Below are 18,269 nucleotides of genomic sequence, written 5' to 3'. Positions count from 1 at the left end.
GATGGGGGATGGGGGGGGGGGGAGGAGCATCTGGCAGGGGGCACACCGGAAAGTGAGGCGGAGCGCGCAACTTTCCAAAAAGTAAGGCGGCGGCGGCGGCAGGCGTGCGTGCGTGGATGTGAGCGTGGGTGCGGACCCAGGCCGAGAGAGACGCAGGCAGGGGAATCCCCCTCCCCCGGCTGGACCGGCCCAGGCCAGTTGAGCGGGGGGGGGCACTCTGGCACTGCCCTGGGCTGCTCAGCTGCTGCTTGCTTGCTTGCTGCAACCCTTTTCCCCAAGCAGGCACGCAATCAGTACGCAGCACAGCACAGCACCAGCCTTCCCCCACTCGCTTCCATTTCTCACTGCGCGCGCCAGGGATCAATCCCAAATCGGTGGGAAGGGGAAGGACGACCTGCACACAAGGCTCACACGCAGCGGGCATCAGCATCACAGACGGTGTGGCAGATGAGAGAGAGAGAGCCAATTGCGAATTCTTATCCAGTCAGTCCCTGTGCCCTGTCTGCCACTTAGCGCTCAGCGGAGCAGCCAGCCTGAAAAGACCCCGCCGAGGTAGGCCTTGCTGCCAAAAGAGCACTCACACGCACCTAGTCCTACAGCTGCACCCACACGCAGGGCCGGGGGGTCACGCTCCACGTCTCACACTTTGCCGCTTCGGACACTTCGGACTTCTCTCTTGCTTTCTCTCTCCATCCAGCCATGCAGCCTTCCAGGTCCCACGTATGTCAGGTGAGACTAAGGCTCGGCCACCGCCAAGGGCCAAGCATTGCTCCCCCTTCAGGTTCAGACGTCGGCCCTCACCTTACGGCCACGGGAGATGCATAGCGCGCTGCAGTTGTTTCAGACATCGAGAATCAATCCGGACGCAGAAAGGAGAGCAGTCTGGGGAAGATAGGCAAGTGCCGGCTCAACTGCCATTCCGGAAGGGCGGAGATAAACTACTTTTAAGCCAAGAGAGAAAAAGAAAAAACGTCACCCAAGACACGATTTGAACAGGGTAGAAGAGAAGTGGCAAACGACAGATCAAAAGAAGTGAACAGCTTGCGTCATAGGCAGTCTCGTAGCTGCTTCGACCGTGCATACCACCCCATCCGCCTCGACGGTGTACGTCTCTGGATCCACCTTGAGCTTCGGCAATGCAGCATTGAGCTTCATGTCGCCCTTTCTCACTTTGCGGCAACCCACTACTCCTTCTGCCCTCTTGCGGATACCATACGAGCCAATGTTGCCGTTCGTCAATGAGACTTGAGAGACAAAGACGATGGAGTTAAAGGGAGCCGCGCCGGGTTGAGCTCCGTACATCTTGCGTCCATACACGGGCTGAACAGTCGGGATTGACGCATTGGCATCACCCATTTGTGCCCAGGCGATCTGACCACCCTTGATCACTACTTCGGGCTTGGTACCGAAGTTCTCTGGCCTGTATAGAACCAAGTCGGCCAGCTTGCCCACTTCGACCGAACCGATCAGGTGCGACATACCATGCACGATAGCGGGGTTCACAGTGTACTTGGATACGTAGCGCTTCACCCTGAAGTTGTCGGCATCGCTCCCCTTGTCCTCGGCCAGCTGCCCACGCAGCGATCTCATCTTCGCAGCGGTTCTCCAGGTCCTTGAGACCACTTCTCCAATCCTGCCCATCGCCTGGGAGTCAGAAGAGATGATCGAGATGGCTCCACTGTCGTGTAAGACATCCTCGGCAGCCACAGTCTCGGCTCGAATGCGCGAGTCTGCAAAGGCTACGTCCTCGGCAATGTCCTTGGACAAGTGATGGCAGACCATGAGCATGTCCAAGTGCTCGTCGAGAGTGTTTGTAGCATAAGGACGAGTAGGGTTCGTGGACGAGGGCAACACATTGTCCTCTCCACATACGCGAATGATGTCCGGAGCGTGGCCACCACCAGCTCCCTCAGAGTGATAAGTGTGGATCGTGCGATCCTTGAATGCCGCAATGGTGCCCTCGACAAAGGAAGACTCATTGAGCGTATCAGTGTGGATGTTGCACTGCACGTCGAACTCTTCGCACACATTGAGGCAATTGTCGATGACGGCCGGGGTAGAGCCCCAATCTTCGTGGATCTTCATTCCTGCGCATCCAGCCTTGATTTGGTCTTGCAAGCCAACAGGTGAAGAGTCGTTGCCCTTGCCTGTAAAGGCAAAGTTCAGAGGGAAGTGATCGGTTGCCCTGAGCATGAAGCGCAGATTGTCCAGACCTGGTGTACAGGTTGTTGCGGATGTACCGGCGGAGGGGCCTGTACCACCGCCAATGAGAGTGGTGATACCGGTGGCTAGTGCTTCTTCGCACAGATCTGCACAGATGTAATGAACGTGGGCATCGATCGCTCCCGCCGTCAAGATGAGCTTTTCTCCTGCAATGACCTCTGTACAGCTGCCTACGATCATGCCTGCCGTTACACCGTCCATGATGTCGGGATTACCGGCCTTGCCGATACCCGAAATGAATCCATTCTTGACACCGATATCGGCCTTGACAATGCCCCACCAGTCGACGATGAGCGCATTGATGATGACCAGGTCCAGGGTTTCCTCGTCCGTGCGGCCCGTGGCTTGACCCATGCCGTCTCGCAAGACCTTTCCACCTCCGAACTTGCACTCATCTCCATACGAGGTGAAATCCTTTTCCACTTTGATCCAGAGATCTGTGTCCGCGAGACGAACCTTATCGCCCGTGGTAGGGCCATATAAGCTGGCGTAAGCTTCTCGACTGAGCTCCACAGGAGGAGCAGGCGTGAGCTGCTGTGGGATCTCTTCATTTGCAAAGCCCATTGCCTCGAGACGAAGGGAAAGCAACTGGTGGCCCTCTGGAGAGTGGAGATTGTCGAGGAAGCCTGCTGCGATGTTGTTGCCCGAGGAAGCAATGGCCTTGTTCCCCCCAATGCTGACCAGATTGACGCTGCGAACATCTCCAGGCTCGAAGCGGATCGCGGTACCCGCTGCAATGTCCAGTCGGCGACCTAGAGCTGCCAGTCGAGGGAAAGATAGTGTTGGGTTTGTCTCAATGAATGGATAATGTGAACCCACTTGGATCGGACGATCACCAGTGTTGGTGACTCGAATGGTGATTCGGTCTCTCCCTTTGCAGAGAGCGATAGGTCCTTGGTCCGCCGCTACGATAAGGGCACCAGGCAGATGCTCCGGTACCTCTGAAGTTGGGAAGAGATTCTGCGAAGGAATTGGCAGCATTGATCCGTACAGAGCTGCCTCTATGTTTCCAGTAGGAGTGCAGATGGGGTCATGAACCGTGACCAAGAAGCTTCCATCCAGGAAGGTCCCCTCGACCATGACCTCGTGGAGCAGCTCGGGAACGCCGGGCAAGACATGGCAGCGTCCCAGGAATGTCTTTCCAAGCTGCATCAGCTCAGCAACGGAGCGATCGCCATCTCGGATATACTCTTGGAGGACAGATGCGATGAGTGCGGTTGCTTCACCCTGGTTCAGCTTCACTCCCCTGGCAAGACGACGCTGAGCGAGGAAGCCGGCATTGGCCAAGAGAAGCTTGTCGTGCTCTCGAGGGAGAAGATGCATGGCGAAGGCAAGATAGTAAGTCGGGCCAGAAGAGGGCTCTGGCGCAGAGGCCGTATGAGAAGAGGAGGGGTGATGGTGGTAAAGTCGAGAAGAGGCGCTCTGCTTTCTCTTTACCCCACATCCATTGGCGCCCTGCAGATAAGGCTTCGCGTGGCCTGAGCGGAGCGGAGCGGAGCAGATGAGCAGTCGTGCGGTGGAGCAGCACCAAGGGCCACACCATGGCAGGCAAGCTCGCCTCGACGGGCGTCAAGATACACATGTGCTGAGCTTCTGGTAGTAGCGACCAGGTGAGGCTGGCTGATGGTGTTGACCGACTGAGTCACACCTCTGTTGCGACCTGCGTGTCTGATACAGCGTCCCGTCCGAGTCTTGCACGCAGCTGGACGCACCACCTCGCTCGGCACCTCTTTCCGTCTCGGCAGGCCTTGTGGAGCCGCATCTGTCTCTACTGTTGTCTCGTCCATCCACCCTACACTCCTCACAATTCACTCAGGATGTCACAACAACCGCAAGCACTATCAGAAGGGGAGCAGGCGGCCCTGGTAGAACAGACACAGCCGACCGAGACGGAGGTGGCAGAACTGCAGACGGGTGAGTCCCTGCAGGCATATGGATGGTGCTGCAACGCTTGTCTAGCACGTCCGCTTCTTCTTCTCTGCGACTGACATCCACCCTGTATCAAATCACTAAATCACTACAGGCACTACTGCCATCAGCCGGGCTCAGCCAGGCATGGAGCCCTCGCCATCGCAGCTCGATTCCCGCTTCGACCGGGACGATCTGCGACAGGGCAAGCCTCCCCCTGCAGTCCGCCAAGGCGGTATCCTCTCGAGCGTCGCTGGTGGTCCCCATCACCTAGGCAAGGGCCTGAGGAAGATGAGGAAGATCAAAGTCCGTCGGCCGAGGCTGGGAGGCAACAAGAAGAGGGAGGAGCTGACTGAAGAGGACATGACCGACGAGGAGATTGAGGTGGGAGAGGAGGAAGAGGCGGAGGAGGGAGGCGTGGAGGAGATGCCTGCTAAGACAAAGCCCACCGCTGAGGGACGTGATGGGAAGGAGAAGAAGGGAGTGTTGGGGAAGATCCTCCATCAACACTAGACACTAGAGAATAGAAATCAATACCGGAATCGCAGCAGTTATCACACAGTCCTACCATCCGCTATGATTATCCGTGACAGACGCGCTGGGCACCTGATAGTGACGAGTCAGTCGCAGACGTGATGATACACTGTGAGACTCTTGGCAAACATGAGATGGTGGCAGTGCAGATATAAGAGATGACATTCATCAAAGATGAAGTTGATGGCTCGCGCCTGATGTCAAGGCCGCCTGGGGTCTGGCCCCGTTCCTCCACTGTGGGCGCTCCAGCTCGCTTGCCTTTCCGGATTCCCCGCTGCCTTGTCAATCTCGCTGCCCAGCCCTGCAACGTCCAGCTCCGGATACTTCACACTCGCCTTCTTCAGAGACAGAGAGACGTCAGTGCGGTCCGAGAGCTCTGCTTGTCTCTCATCTTGGTCACTCGAGCCATGGACCGTCAAGTGGTGCACAACTGGCTGCGCTCCGTGCTAGTCCCATACGCGAATCCCGATCGGACCTTTGCAGATGTAGTCTCCCTCCTCGAAGCCTTCCCATCGCTCTCACCCAGGACAGATCTCTACATCTCCAATGTGGGCCAATCGCTACTGCTTCTTCAGCTCAAAGGCACCATTCCGATGCAATTCCGCGGGCAGACGTACAATGTGCCGATTGAGGTGTGGGTGAATAAGGCTTATCCAAGGGAACCACCGATTGGGTACGTGAGTCCGACCAAGGACATGCTGGTTAGGAAGACAGACGAAGTGGACCTGGACGGTCTCATCAACGGGACATATCAAAAGGAATGGACGAGAAAGTGGGAGGTGAGTAAGACAGCTCTAGGGACACAACGTGATCGCACGACAAGGAGCTGATGAAGGCCCTCTCTGTGCTTCTTCCATTGCAGTCCAAGAGTCTCCTCGCCTTCATACATGCCTGTCAAGATATCTTTTCTCGCCAGCCTCCAGTCTACGCAAAACCACCGGCCACCCCAGCCTCTACAATCCCATCTCAAGCTGCCGCATCGACTACGAGCCCGGCCTCTCCACGACAACCTCTGCCAAACCAGCGGGAATATGCTCCGAGTGCAAGTGGGAGCAGTCATCAGAAGCCGCCTCCTCCTCTCCCAGGCCAGGCGCAGCCTTCAGCTCATCCCGGCCCTTCCTCTGGGCCTCCTCAGAAGCCACCTAAGCCTGGTCAGAGTCAGTACAGCGATGGGCCTAGTCGATCCTCCTCTGGTTCTTGGGGGCCAGCTACAAATAACGGAGCCTTTCATCCTACTCAATCTCCCAGCCATGCTCATTACCAGCAAGGACCTCTCCGGTCGGCCTCTATAGATGCTAGGCAGGAGCCCAATGGCCATTCCTCGTACGCCTCGCCTCAGCCAGACTCTTACGGAAATAATGTCAGCTTCCGAGCTCCTCAGGGCCCAGGGCCGAGCTCTGCTGGTCCGCCTCAACCCCGTCCAGCGAGCGGTCAATGGGGTCAGGCGCAACATGGTCCACCTCAATCGCCCATAGCTCAGCAGCAGACTTGGAACCATCACGTCCATCATCCAGAGACGGCATCCAGGCGGATAAGTTCGCAGCATCCTCCTGGGCAGTACGGCCATCCTACCAATCAGCACAGCTCCACTCCACCGCCCGCTCTACCACCCAACGGTCCTGCCCACCCCCAACATCAGGTGAATCCAGCTGCTTCTCCGCCTTCAAGAGGTCCGCCACTACCCTCCGGCCGTCCAATTACTGCGCAGGAAGACTTCCTAGACTCGCTCTCTCACGACTCCCAGTCCATCCGTGCAGAGGGGGCAGCCGCCCAGACGCCAAGCAGTGGTCCACCTCCTCCCCGTCCGCTCAACCCCGAGCTAGCCGCCTTGCACCAAGCCCTTCACGCTAAGCTCTCCTCGCGGGTAGACCAATTACGCTCCACTCTTACCGCGTCCAATACACACCTCTCCCTCCTCGTGAGGGATCTAGACGCAGGCCCACCCGCCATCGAGGATGAGGAAGCCCGCCTTCGCGCCGTCCTCTCCGTCTGTCAATCCCGTTCCCACTCTCTCGAATCAGCACTCCAGCGACTGCAAGAGCGCACCCGCGAGCTTCAAGCGCGAGAGCAACCCCGCTCCGTCGAGGTAGTCTTGGCGGATAGCATCGTTGGTGATCAGCTCGTGGGATTAGTGGCGCAGGATTTGGCTATTACTGATACACTCTACCACCTTTCGAGGGCATTGGGAAATGAGGAAATTGATTTGGAGAGGTACCTCAAGTGGGTGAGACAATTTGGGAGGGAACAATTTCTGAAGAGGGCATTGGCTATGAAGATTAGTAGGGGCTTGGAGGCTAGCTGAGGGCAAAGAAAGGCGAGGGAGGCTGAGAGGGAGACAGATGGGGGAGTACGTCAACCGGTAGGATGTAGAATACTGAGAGCATTGACTCGATTAGGAGGAGGAAGCAGGCCAGTCAGCCTAGACTATCCCATCTGCATTCTCACACATCCTTAAACATGGCAAATCATTCAACCCACCACTGCGAGCGAGCATGGATCCTTGGTATGTGGATTCATTCGGTTGGAGGCGAGAGTCTGTCCCAGTGGGTCGAGGAAAGAATGTGTACAGGTTCGGGGTATATCATTCGTGACGTTGTGTGACCAAGGTAAGGAGGGGGAAGTTTCAGAGGTGGGGGAGGCGGACAGGCCGACTTGTACCAGAGGAAGAAGAATCTGTACGGACGGGCTCACGAGAGGCCCTAGTGAAGGCAAATTCGAGGCAACGACTCGCACTGGCTACCCGCTACCACCACCACTACTGCTCCCTTTGCTCCTCTTGATGCTGCTGCTCCTCACAGGTACCGGCCTTGGGATAGACGCAGGCTCAGCAGGAGGGTCAGGCGCAGAGGCGAGGAGTAGCGCGCTCTCCATTGTCATCGAGAGGTCAGCTGACTCCGCGCCAGTATCCACAGACAGAGTCGGTGCGCTCTCGGCAGCTCCTTCCCTGGGAGCTTTTGTGGCAGAAGCGACTCCATCGGGAGAGGTCGGCGCCGCGGGGACAAGGACGTAGCCTTCGCTGCTCGTAGCGCTTGCCTCGCCGCTGGCATCTGACCACGAAGGCGCATCAGAAGAGGCAGGCGCAGTCTCCTTCTTGCTCGGGTCCGCGTCCTTGATCGGGGCAGCATCAGCATTGGCTTGCGCAACGACGCCGCTCCTGCGCCTCCTGAGGGTGGCAAAGCTAGAGATCTTCTTGAGGCTAGGCCTCTTCCTCAAGATGCTCGCACCGATGGATCTCATCGAGGGGGCAAAGATGGACCTCTTTCCGTCCAAAGAGGCGGCATCGTTGTCTCGATAACCGCTGCTCGCGCTTCTGAAGCGTGCAGGTCGCGGACCAGTGGTGGCTCTCTTTGGCATCTGCGGTCGATGTGGTACGACGGTCTCTTCGATCATCAGCCAGGTGGAACCACCATTCGCTGTCAACCCTGCAGCGCCTGATCCTTGCCCAGCAGGAGACATGAGACTGCTTGCAGCCGTCCTGTTCAATGCGACGAAGACGAGCGAAGGCAAGTTTGCGGAGGCGACTGGGTCTAGAACTGCATCTTGCCAAAGGCTGACTAGGCCTTCATCGAGCTCAACAGTGCTGGCTGAAGTGATCGAGTAGCTTGGCTCGGGCTTGGTAGAAGCATCGAGGTGCGATGACATATCTGTGAAATCGTTCGAATCCTGCCTTTGAGCTCGTCGGCGAATGTTGCTCAGGCTGGTATGTCTTCGAAGCTTGCTCATGGTTGAAGAATCCTGATGAGGCGCTGGCGAATCGTCCGGACCAGTAGCTGCCGCACGAAGATCGGCAGAAGTCAAAGTGCGATGAATTTCGGCATCGCCAAGGGAAAGATCGGCAGGAGACTCGGACGCAAAGCCCTCCTGACGGAAGGCGGTCCAGTCCACTAGGCCATCTCCTTCCGTAACGGTGGGAGGTGGAGAGACTGTAGCAGACGGCTGACGTCTATGTCCGGTAAGCTCGAGGCTACTGAATGGCAGCGCCTTAGCACCACTGCTCTTTCCCGACGAGACGGACTCGGCGAGGATGGATAGTCGCGCCTTTCTCGGCGGGAAGGATGTGAGGGGGAAGCTTTGCGAGCTTGTCATGCCAGTAGGGCCAATGGTATGCGTTGAAGCCATAGACGGGAAGGGCGCGGCAAACGAGCTGCGAGGTACTCCCTCGCGCTCTCCGCTGTCGCTGCCATCCTCCAATTCGTCCTCAACCTGCCCGCCGATGCCCATCAACTTCCTCCTGTTGGCAAACTCCTCGGCGTAGATTTCAAGAATCCTTGACTGCTCTTCAGTGAGCAGGGCAGTCAGCTTCGAGGCCTTGCTCGCCCTTGGAGAGACGTCTTCGCCAGAGATGTCCTGCATTGTTTGTCCATCTGACCCAACAGCAGTCGCTCCTTCACTCATGGATACCTTCGTCTGTCTTGCTGCAGTATGGGCCAACCTCAGTAAAGAGCTCCAATCATCTGCCTCAGCCGATGCTCCGCAGTCCGAAACATGAGCATTCAGAGCACAGTGCAAGATCTCCGGAGGTCCTCTATAGTTCAGTAAACTCTGCAGTAGTCGTTCACTCTCCATGTGAAGCTTGAGAGCCTTACTCTTACCGGCTCCATTGTCTCCGCTATTAATTCCATTTGGAAGGCCCGGAGCACCAGAAGTTTCACTGAGGGAGCCTGGGTAGGACTCGATCAACTCGGCCAGCCTCGTCGGTACGGAGTGAGCTTTGACTGATTGATCTCTAATGAAGGCCATCATAAGATGCTCCATTATGCTGGTGCTGCGCTTCCAGTCGCCCAGGAAAGTCAGAAAGTCTGGATAAGACTTGTCTTGGCCGATCCTACCAAAGAGCCAAAAACCCCAGGTCTTACAGACTCGTGAAGCTGGCATGGCGTTCGCGACAAAGTGCGCACTGATCGTGGTCAGCAAGTCGAGGATACTTGTGAGAAGCTCTCTGGTAGACACTGGGAGACGTGGCAGCAGATCGTCGCTGAAGCTTGTGAGTGTATACCCACCATCCTTTTCTGCCTTGACAAAGTCCTTATACCAGCCCATGTCCGTCTCAGAACCGAAGTCGCTCTTGTCGAGCTTAAGACGACGGACTGACCATTTAAGAAAGTCGCCGACGTCGTGAATGTTTGCAAAGGCCAGCTGTCGCACCAATCCACTGTTTGCCGACGGACGACCTAGAGTCGCAAGAGCCAGCTCGCCTGTCATTCCCTTTGCGTCAGTTTGAGCGCCATCCTGTCCAGAGGGAGGACTGACCGAGAACAAGCCGTCATACCTCTGCGACTCTGAGGACAGTAGGAACAGCTCGGCAAGACGGTCTACATTTGTGGGGTGAGAGCCCACACGGAAAGGTCTCAGGATGCCTACATTGGCAATCCCGCGCTGTCTGATCTCAGCGCCGGTGAGCCTGACGATTTCTACTACCTGGGATGGTGTTAGCCGTGCAGCAGCCAGAGCGCGAGCTCGATAGAGGCCTGAGTCTTTCATCTGCTGCTGTTTGGCAGCATACTGCTGTGACACCTTTTGGGCAACGGTGACTGGCGCGCTCGGCTTCGTGTAGCCGCTCGAAGACGCTCGTCGTCGGGTAGGAAGAGTCTTCTTGATGTGAGTCGGCTTGTCAAGAGACTGCGAGGCTTCTATAGGGCGCACGAATCCTGTATCAACCGAAGACTCGAAAGGCAAGGCGATGTTGAGGAAGGGAGGCAAATCTGGCACTGGCGGCGGTGGATCATAGTGCTGCCATGCAAATGGAAGTAGCCACATTGGTCAGCTCGAGGTCAGCAGCAGGCCTGTAGTATCTTGACCTCGACTCACCTTCCTTGGCCAGACGCTTTTCCGCCCCTTCGACTTGCCAGCCTGACGGGTGGGCGACGAATCGAGCGACGCCTCGCGAGCCCTTCTAGCGTTGGGTGAACCAGGTGAGGGTCGCTCGTGCGCAGCCTCCGAGAGTCCTTGCCTGGGAGTATCACTGGCACTGTGCTTCGTGTCACTCAAGCTCGAAGGAGGTGATGGTGCAGACTCAGCCTGCGATGGCGTGCGTGAAGGCGCTGGAGCCTTGAAGCGAGCGAGTAGGCTGGCGGTGCTGCCGGAGGCGCCAAGCCTCGATGGAGGCGAAGTAGGAGGTGTGGATGGAGCGACGCTCGTCATGGTCGCTGCTGATGGACTGGTGGCGAGCAACCCTAGATCTATCCCGTGGCCGCGTGAACGGGCAGTAGCCACTTGCTACAGCTTGCAAGCTCGGGATGAGGCTCCACGCTGCTCGCGACACGCTGCACTGGGAGAGGTCCTGTAGGTGTTGGGTGTGGATGCGCTGTCTGCAGGAGGTAGATTGAATACGCGGTCAAGGAGAGGAGAGGAGGGAGGAAGAGGATCTTCCAGTGTCTCAGGCACTGCTGGTAGTCTGCGAGGGTGGCTGGTAGCTTGGAACAAGGCGAGGCCCGTGTGGGAGCAAAGACTTCAGATCGACATTGCTCTCAGGGCGGCGGATGTGCGGCGGCGATTCCCTCGTGCGATGATGAGGAAAGCAGAGCAAAGAGCAAAGACGGACGGACGGACGGACGAATGTACGGACGAGAGGGCGAGGAAGCAAAGACGACATTCAACGACAGGGGCCGCCTCTTCTGGACAGGTAGAGACGCCCGTGCCTCGTCCGCCAAGGGCAAGATGGGGCTCACCGTGGTGTGGGCGCAATTAAGCTCAGGCGCGAGATGAGGAGTCGATTAGGCCTTGATGGGCGGCGCTCAAAGGCGCGTGGGCAGCACAGGCAGGGTAGCCGCGTCCCCCGCCTCGCTTGTCTCGCCTACGCCCACCAGCCTGCAGCCGAGACAGGCAAGTGCTCGCTCGGGCCGCACACAGCATCAGCATCACGCGAATAGGGCAAGAAGTCTCATGGCAAGCCCCGTCCTCACCCTTTGTGTTGCTCTTCACTCCTGGAATATCACTCCAACATACGCCCATGAACCAGGTCGATGGAGGGAAAGACTTAAATTAGAGATGCTAGAAAGACTGAAAGACCCAGAAAACGTCCGATTCCACACTCTATAGCTTCACCCTGCCCGCGGTCAACTCCTGCAGATCTGCTGGGGTAAATGGCCGATACTCGCGAGCCGCGGGAGGCAGCCACCAGAGAGCATCTCCCTTGACCTGGGCGTGGTCGATGCCCTCCTTCCTCAAAGCCACCTTCAGGTGCTTCACTGTCCCCGTCTGCTCCATTGCGGGCACGATCCTCAGGAAAAAGGGCACGGCATATTTGGGCAGACCCTTGCGGACATGGGCGGCCAGAAGGGCGGGGTCAAAGACCGCATTGGCCGGGATTGCTGCGCACCCAGCTCGGCCCTCTGTGTTCGGGACTTCGACACCGTACACATTGGCCTCACCCACGAGCTCTCCGAGCACCTGTGCCACCTCTGCTGTGGACACATTTTCACCTCGCCATCGGAATGTGTCACCGAGACGATCCTGGAACCAGTAGAAGCCTGTAGTAATACAATGGATTCGGGAGTGGTCAACTTCTTGACTTCACCAAAGTCTTTGCGACGCCGCGTCATCAACTCACCATCAGGATCCTGCCTGAGCAGGTCGCCACTCCGGAACCACGCGTCTCCCTTGACAAAGACATCCTGTACCACCTTCTTCTTTGTCGCCTCTGGGTTGTCGGCATACCCTTGGAAGTCTCCACCTGGCTTCGATGCATCAATCTTCATCAGGAATTCTCCCTGCTCTCCCGGCTCGCACTCTACGCAGAGACCTGTCTGAGGGTTGCGGTAGATGTCCTCGGTGATTGCGTCCACCCTTGCGATCTTGAAGGTTGGGCGGAAGAACTTGGCCAGAGGGCCAAAGCGACCAATGGCTCCCGCTCCAAAGGGACCGGTATTGTAGTTGAGCAAGGCTCCGTTTCCTTCACTCGACGCATAAAATTCAGAGACGATCTTCACGCCGAATCTCTCTCGGAACCTTGTCCAGACGTCAGGCCTCATACCGTTGCCGTAGGCCATGCGGACACGATGTTCCTTGTCTGCTGGAGATGGCGGGACTGCCAAGAGGTAGCGAGCAATTTCGCCAATGTACTGCACGACTGTTGCGTCATTTGCTCGCACCTCTGGCCAGTAACGACTGGCACTGAACTTTCGTCCGATGATGACTGTGGAGCCGGCAGCCCAAGAAGTGGCAATGCAAAGAAAGGCAGCAGAGGAGTGATATAGGGGCATTGGGGTATAGATACGGTCGCTGGGGCTGAACGAGTTGACCCTGCTCCAGAGGTAGGTGCTTGCGCCAATACGGCCGTGAGAGCATAGAGCGGCTTTAGGCAGCCCTGTCGTGCCCGAAGTATAGATGAGACAGCAAGGAGTCTTTTCATCGACATCTTTTCGGTAGCTTGGGTCTACGGGCTTGACACGGGGCTGCTGAGCTGCCAGTGCACGAATATCGAGCAATTTGGCGTCACGCAAAGCTCCACTAGGACCCTCGGTCTTCTCACCAGTGGATAGTTGGATACCGTCGCGCAGACAGATGTAGTCCCGTACGTGAGTTGACTTCAGATCATCTTGGATGACTGCCAGGTTGTCTTCAAATTCTGGTTCGTAGATGATGAGTTGTGCTCGAGAGATCTTGACGCAGTGCAACAGGCCTTGACCGGTCAATCCGTGATTGATGAATGCAGGGGCGACATTGAGAGCCAGACAGGCGAGCCAGACTGTGACGAAGGATACCGAGTTGCCGGACAAGAGAGCGACTCGGTCTGGGTAACAAGGACCGCAATTAAGGGGAGCAGATTAGTGATCAATTCTACCCAGAAGCGCTGCATACGCATGAGACTCACCTCCTGGCTTCAAGCCGAGATTGATCAGGTAGTGGGCCACACGGTTGACATCTGTAACAAAGAGGTATCGAGGTCTGGGTCAGAATCCGTCCCTTTTGATGCTTCAGACGTCACAGCAGCTCCTGCCAGCTCGTGTCTCCCCTCCCTGCCGAATACACGCCAATCAGATCAAGTGTAGATTGAAGTGCGTGACATCTCGGCATCGGGCCGACCCGAGCAGCCCCCGGCCGTCGCAGGCCTTCCCTGTCCGCAGTATCCAAGTCTTGTGTGTTTCTCATCTTGTTAGGTGGGCCGAATCCACAGTGTGTCGGGCAAATCAACTCACCTCCATCGATCTGCTTCCATGTCCAGCTTTGGCCTTCGTATACATAAGCGATTGCATCCGGCCGCGCTGCGACACTGTCTGCGAAGACTTCATACAGTGACAGTCTGTTCTTCATGGCTCGGTACTTGAGTCTGAAGCATCAGCACGAGGCGGGCGCAATATAGAGTCAGTGTGGAGGTAGCAGACTCTACTTAGAATCCTAGCTTGACTCACCCGACAGTTGCGGCGGTTGTGCCGCGGGCCAAGCGGAGGTCGTTGGATACAGCATGTTTGGCATCAATATATGCCGCTGCTGCCACACCAGCTGCGACTTTGACGAGGGTCGAGGTCATACCGGAGTGGAGGGATTGAGGGTGACTGCGAGGGGTATCCAGCCGAGGCGAGGGGAATGCTGCGACTCAACACTGCGAGAGGACTAAGGATCTCCGGATGGCACTCGAGAAGAAGACAAGGCCTGACCGATGTTCTGACAGCTAAGAGGTCTTGTAGAGAAGGATGAAGGGAGGACCAGAATGGGCAATGAAGGAAGTTGGGGTTGCCTGTACAGGTTGGACCGCTTTCGTGGAGCTCTGAGCTGGTGCCGGTGCGGGGAAGAAGGCGGGGAGACGCACTCAGGCGCTTTCACGGGGCGCCTCGTGCAGCGCCTCGTCCTCCGCGGACCTAGTCGCCCCACGCAACCTCCGGACACCTCCAGACGCACAGGCAAGCCAATCGTTGGCCTCACCTTCAAGTTGCTGTGAATTTGCTCGGTATGCTGCCTTGGGTTGAAGAGGTCGAGTGAGAGACGGACGCCGCGCGAGTTGCATAGACAATGCTCATACCTGTGTCAGGGCCGACAGGCGTCTTGACAAGCTGAATGAGGAGGGGTGATCCCGTTTGACGTCTCTCTGAAGGTCTATCATCTTCTCTGCCTGGACTGTGATCGAATGCAAGGACAGTGATGAAGGCCAAGCAAATCTCCACCTCGAAGCGTACCTGTCCCGGAGGAAGCCAAGGCAATTTGCTTGCTTCAATGGCTTCCAATCTGGCGGAAGGCCCCTGAGAATGACCGCCCTGGCATGGCAATTACGGCAACGGGGCACTGTGTCCGTGACTGGTACATTTGATCACAGGCCCTGACGGGTGCCAAGGCAAGGGCGACACGGCTATTCGACAGCAAGGTCATCTACTCCCGAGCGAGGCTAGAATAGCCAACAGGTTCAGAAGCATCCCTGGCACCTTGACACCTTGACTCCCCTCTTTGTACTTGCCTCATCGCTCCTCAGCAGCGACATGCAGTCTCTACCACTTTCTCACCAGAGCGTAGCTCTTGCCCAGCCCACATACTCCTTTTCTATCCCTACAGCGTACCTTCATGAGCCTCGGCGCCCGCCTGTGCCCATCACAGCACCTGTGCCGGCGTCCATGGATCCAGGCCTGGATCAGGCGCTGCGTCGGGACAGTCAGCGTATAGCAGACATGGGAAGGAGAGTCAGCGCTCCCACTGCCGCTCTACCTTACTGTGACACAAGAGGCCTCCCAACAGCACAGCCCTCACCGAATGTGCCGACCTGTACTCGTCCGCCTGCGAGACAAGGGCCGACCCAGATAGGCAAAGATAAATACGCGCTTGCCTCGTCGAAGTCTGTGGCCACGCAATCTCGACAGAGCGCCTCGAGTACAGACTCCAAAGCGCGTCCTCAGTCGGCCGCAAGCTGCGTCTCAGCTCGATCCAGTGCACCGACCTCCATACGGAACAGTCCTGGTCCCTACAAAGAAAGATTAGGAGGACGCAAGCCTCAAGATGATAGCTCCATAAATCACGCTGAAGCTGGTTGTTCTGATGGGGACACAAACAGCCGCCTGGCGACGGCGAGTACTGTTCGTAGTACTGTGTCGTACTCGGCGGCTGGAGCTTCGACCAATCAATCTGGTCCGTCACGCTTTGACCCTCGCACGTCAGGCAAGGCCTTGTGCCCCGTACATGGCACTCGACCTCTGGGCACTAGGCAGTCTTACCAGAGTCTAGCAGACTTGCTCCTGCCCGCAACCGCGTCAAAGCAGGACACTCTGGACAGTTCTGTCGCTGCAAAGTCTTGCCTCCCCTTCGATCAGCCAGCCCCTCCTCACCTGACGAAATTCAACGAGCTGCGAACCGAAGGCAATAGTAGAGAGGCGGCCCGCAATCTGAAGTCGGCCAAGACTGCGAGCTTTGTACCAAAGCAGAAAGTACAAGCCTCCACAAAAGAGTCCAATGTGGTAACGGCTCAGCTGACTGCTCCAACAGCTACCTCTGCGGCCGACACTACGATCATGAACGACGCAGAGCGTCATTACGCTCTTCTTCAGGCAATGCATGCTGCAGAGGTGACACATCTGCACCCGGACACGTCCTACTTTACGGCCAAGAATGGATGCGAAACCATCTTCATGCCTCGGCCGTCTCTGAATCATTCTACCAGCGAGTCTGCCGGCACCACTGGCTGCATTGCTTTCCCCCGCGAATGTCACGAGACGATCAATCCGGCGCAAGTCGGCGAAATGGACTCCGGGAAGGAGCAGCCGAGAGCCGGCACCAGGAGGACCTTCGAACGCAATCGGAGATTGACTCACTGTGGTAGCGTCCACAAGGCGACAATGGAAGATGCGCTGAAGTCGCATCCACTGCCTTGCACAGCTCACCCGCCTTCTTTGCGAGGTAGTGCATCTCTGCTTGATCTCACTAAGGTCGTGCGAAATGTACCGGGACAGACATTGCAACGATTTCCTCCGAAGCCGGTCCCCTCGTGCAGCGATACCGTACGAGGGACTTTTGCTGGCGCTACGCCGTCTGCTGTAGCGTCGATCGGGCGGACAAAGAGCGAAGGCAATTTGCGCCGCTTGGCGGAAGGTCAGAGCCACCGCAACACCTTGGTACCTTTGCGCAGTACCGTTCGCATTGCCTCTGCCGTCGAGGATGCAGACGATGTGTCAATGCCTTTCGACCCGAGCGAGGTTGTTCGACGCGGGAGTGAATTTGAGGCAGAGCGCTTGGCGTGGAGACGAGACTTTGAGCGGTCGATCGAAGGGAAGATTATTGCTGGCTGCGCGCCCTTTGTAAGAACACGGTGCCGTAGCAAGCCTCGCAGTCGGGAAGCTGTCCTCGAAGCAGGTCCTCATCATTCGCACTTCAGCATCAGACGGTCCAAGAAAGAGTCACTGCAGCCTGATTCCGTCGTGCCTCCGCGAAGCAGCGAGGCGCGAGGCTTGGCTGCTGGTGACACGTCAACGAGAGGCAGCCACAATGCGGCAGACAAGCACAGGACAATGGGTACAAAGAGGATTGACACAGCACCTGAGAAGTCTCACGGCAAGCTCCCAGATTCAAGAAGACGCTTCCCCGGTGGGACCTCGACCAATCTCGCAGCCGACCAGACGGCAAGCCCAAGGTATCCGGGCCGACAAGCTGGAGGTTTGCCTGCGCCTGAAAAAGTCACTCGAGCCCTCGCAAGGAGCAGCTCCCAATCCTCGACTGCCCTGGGACAGGCACTTGCTCCTCCGCAGCGCCCCTCTATACTGCGACAGATTAGCATACCAAGGAAAGCTCCACCTGCACGCCCCTCCTCGACGGCCGGCGAGATCATTGCTTTCGACCTAGCAGCAGCAGGCGACCACTCCAAGAGGGTCACCGCCAGGTTTTCCAGTAAAGGCACTGCTGAAAGGATAGGGTCATCCATCAGCTCGCAAAGCGCTGATAGCGAAGAGCTGGTCCTCATCGGTAGGCCGTCCCAATGCGCAGACGTTGAATTCCTCGACTCGGATGCTCCAGCCGAGAAATGGCACACACAGAGCCTGGGCTCACATGATGGCAGCGAATCTATGCTAGCATTAGAGGCCGAGACGATGCTGCTCCAGCAAGGCACTACAGTGTCAGAACGCTTGACTGTCGACGAGGTCAGCACGTCTGGTGGCAGCTTGGCAACAGCTCGAATGGGAAGCAGCTCCTCAAGGAGGACCATCGTGCCTTCCCCGCCACCCCGACCTCACCCCGATGAGCCTCTCCCGTCCATTCCCACGAGACTCTCTTCAGCTCCACAAGAAGCATTTGACAGCTCTGAAGCCCTTGCAGGTCGAGCAGACGCCAGTAGAAAGTCGTGTGAAGTGCGCTCGACGGCCAGAGCCTCGAGGAGTATTGGGCGACCCGACTCCCTTCTAGAGCCACTGTACGATGGTCCGACAACGCCGGCGCAAAGTGCGCCTCCGCAAGACCTCCCGCCTGTCATAGGAGAGTTCTGAGCGATGGCAGAATGGTGCCTACCGAAATCTTCGGCAGGAAAGATGGAATAGGCCGAAGAGCCTCATCGTATCGAATATTGGGTGGGAGCGTTCAGTGACCGCTAATCAGATATCAGGGCTGCTACTCTCTTTTCTTTGTTAACGTTCCTTCCATTGTCGTCATATGTACAGCTTCTTTATCAGACCGCTTCATTGAGACACTGATCGCCTTGT

General features: G+C 57.2%; 6 protein-coding genes across 6 annotated transcripts; 3 read left to right on the top strand and 3 right to left on the bottom strand.

Moving 5' to 3' along the window:
• Positions 1 to 877: 877 nt before the first annotated feature.
• On the bottom strand, positions 878 to 3,847 carry BCV69DRAFT_280106 (putative urease). Its single transcript, XM_025491492.1, has one exon. It carries the CDS (start codon positions 3,544 to 3,546, stop codon positions 1,024 to 1,026), a length of 2,523 nt encoding a protein of 840 aa, XP_025351373.1. The 5' UTR covers positions 3,547 to 3,847; the 3' UTR covers positions 878 to 1,023.
• On the top strand, positions 3,688 to 4,696 carry BCV69DRAFT_280105 (hypothetical protein). The gene is made up of 2 exons (XM_025491491.1): positions 3,688 to 4,137; positions 4,247 to 4,696. The coding sequence occupies exons 1-2, from the start codon at positions 4,041 to 4,043 to the stop codon at positions 4,642 to 4,644; spliced, it is 495 nt and encodes a 164-aa protein (XP_025351372.1). The 5' UTR covers positions 3,688 to 4,040; the 3' UTR covers positions 4,645 to 4,696.
• Positions 4,697 to 4,948: 252 nt separating this feature from the next.
• On the top strand, positions 4,949 to 7,421 carry BCV69DRAFT_310045 (UEV-domain-containing protein). The gene is made up of 2 exons (XM_025494761.1): positions 4,949 to 5,444; positions 5,528 to 7,421. Exons 1-2 carry the CDS (start codon positions 5,073 to 5,075, stop codon positions 6,965 to 6,967), a joined length of 1,812 nt encoding a protein of 603 aa, XP_025351371.1. The 5' UTR covers positions 4,949 to 5,072; the 3' UTR covers positions 6,968 to 7,421.
• Positions 7,185 to 10,923, bottom strand: BCV69DRAFT_23112 (hypothetical protein). Its single transcript, XM_025489833.1, has 2 exons — positions 10,474 to 10,923; positions 7,185 to 10,395 (listed from the first exon to the last, which is right to left on the bottom strand). Exons 1-2 carry the CDS (start codon positions 10,804 to 10,806, stop codon positions 7,402 to 7,404), a joined length of 3,327 nt encoding a protein of 1,108 aa, XP_025351370.1. The 5' UTR covers positions 10,807 to 10,923; the 3' UTR covers positions 7,185 to 7,401.
• A 691-nt stretch (positions 10,924 to 11,614) lies between these two features.
• BCV69DRAFT_310043 (putative FAT1-long-chain fatty acid transporter) lies at positions 11,615 to 14,371 on the bottom strand. Its single transcript, XM_025494760.1, has 5 exons — positions 14,016 to 14,371; positions 13,803 to 13,933; positions 13,478 to 13,528; positions 12,215 to 13,396; positions 11,615 to 12,134 (listed from the first exon to the last, which is right to left on the bottom strand). The coding sequence occupies exons 1-5, from the start codon at positions 14,132 to 14,134 to the stop codon at positions 11,698 to 11,700; spliced, it is 1,920 nt and encodes a 639-aa protein (XP_025351369.1). The 5' UTR covers positions 14,135 to 14,371; the 3' UTR covers positions 11,615 to 11,697.
• Positions 14,372 to 14,841: 470 nt separating this feature from the next.
• Positions 14,842 to 18,252, top strand: BCV69DRAFT_23007 (hypothetical protein). Its single transcript, XM_025489831.1, has one exon. The coding sequence runs from the start codon at positions 15,075 to 15,077 to the stop codon at positions 18,054 to 18,056; it is 2,982 nt and encodes a 993-aa protein (XP_025351368.1). The 5' UTR covers positions 14,842 to 15,074; the 3' UTR covers positions 18,057 to 18,252.
• The last annotated feature ends 17 nt before the right edge of the window (positions 18,253 to 18,269 follow it).

Source organism: Pseudomicrostroma glucosiphilum (assembly GCF_003144135.1).
Source record: "Pseudomicrostroma glucosiphilum strain MCA 4718 unplaced genomic scaffold BCV69scaffold_1, whole genome shotgun sequence".
Lineage (NCBI taxonomy): Eukaryota > Fungi > Basidiomycota > Exobasidiomycetes > Microstromatales > Microstromataceae > Microstroma > Microstroma glucosiphilum.
Note: the sequence above shows the minus strand (reverse complement) of the source record. Positions and strands in the feature narration are given on the sequence as shown.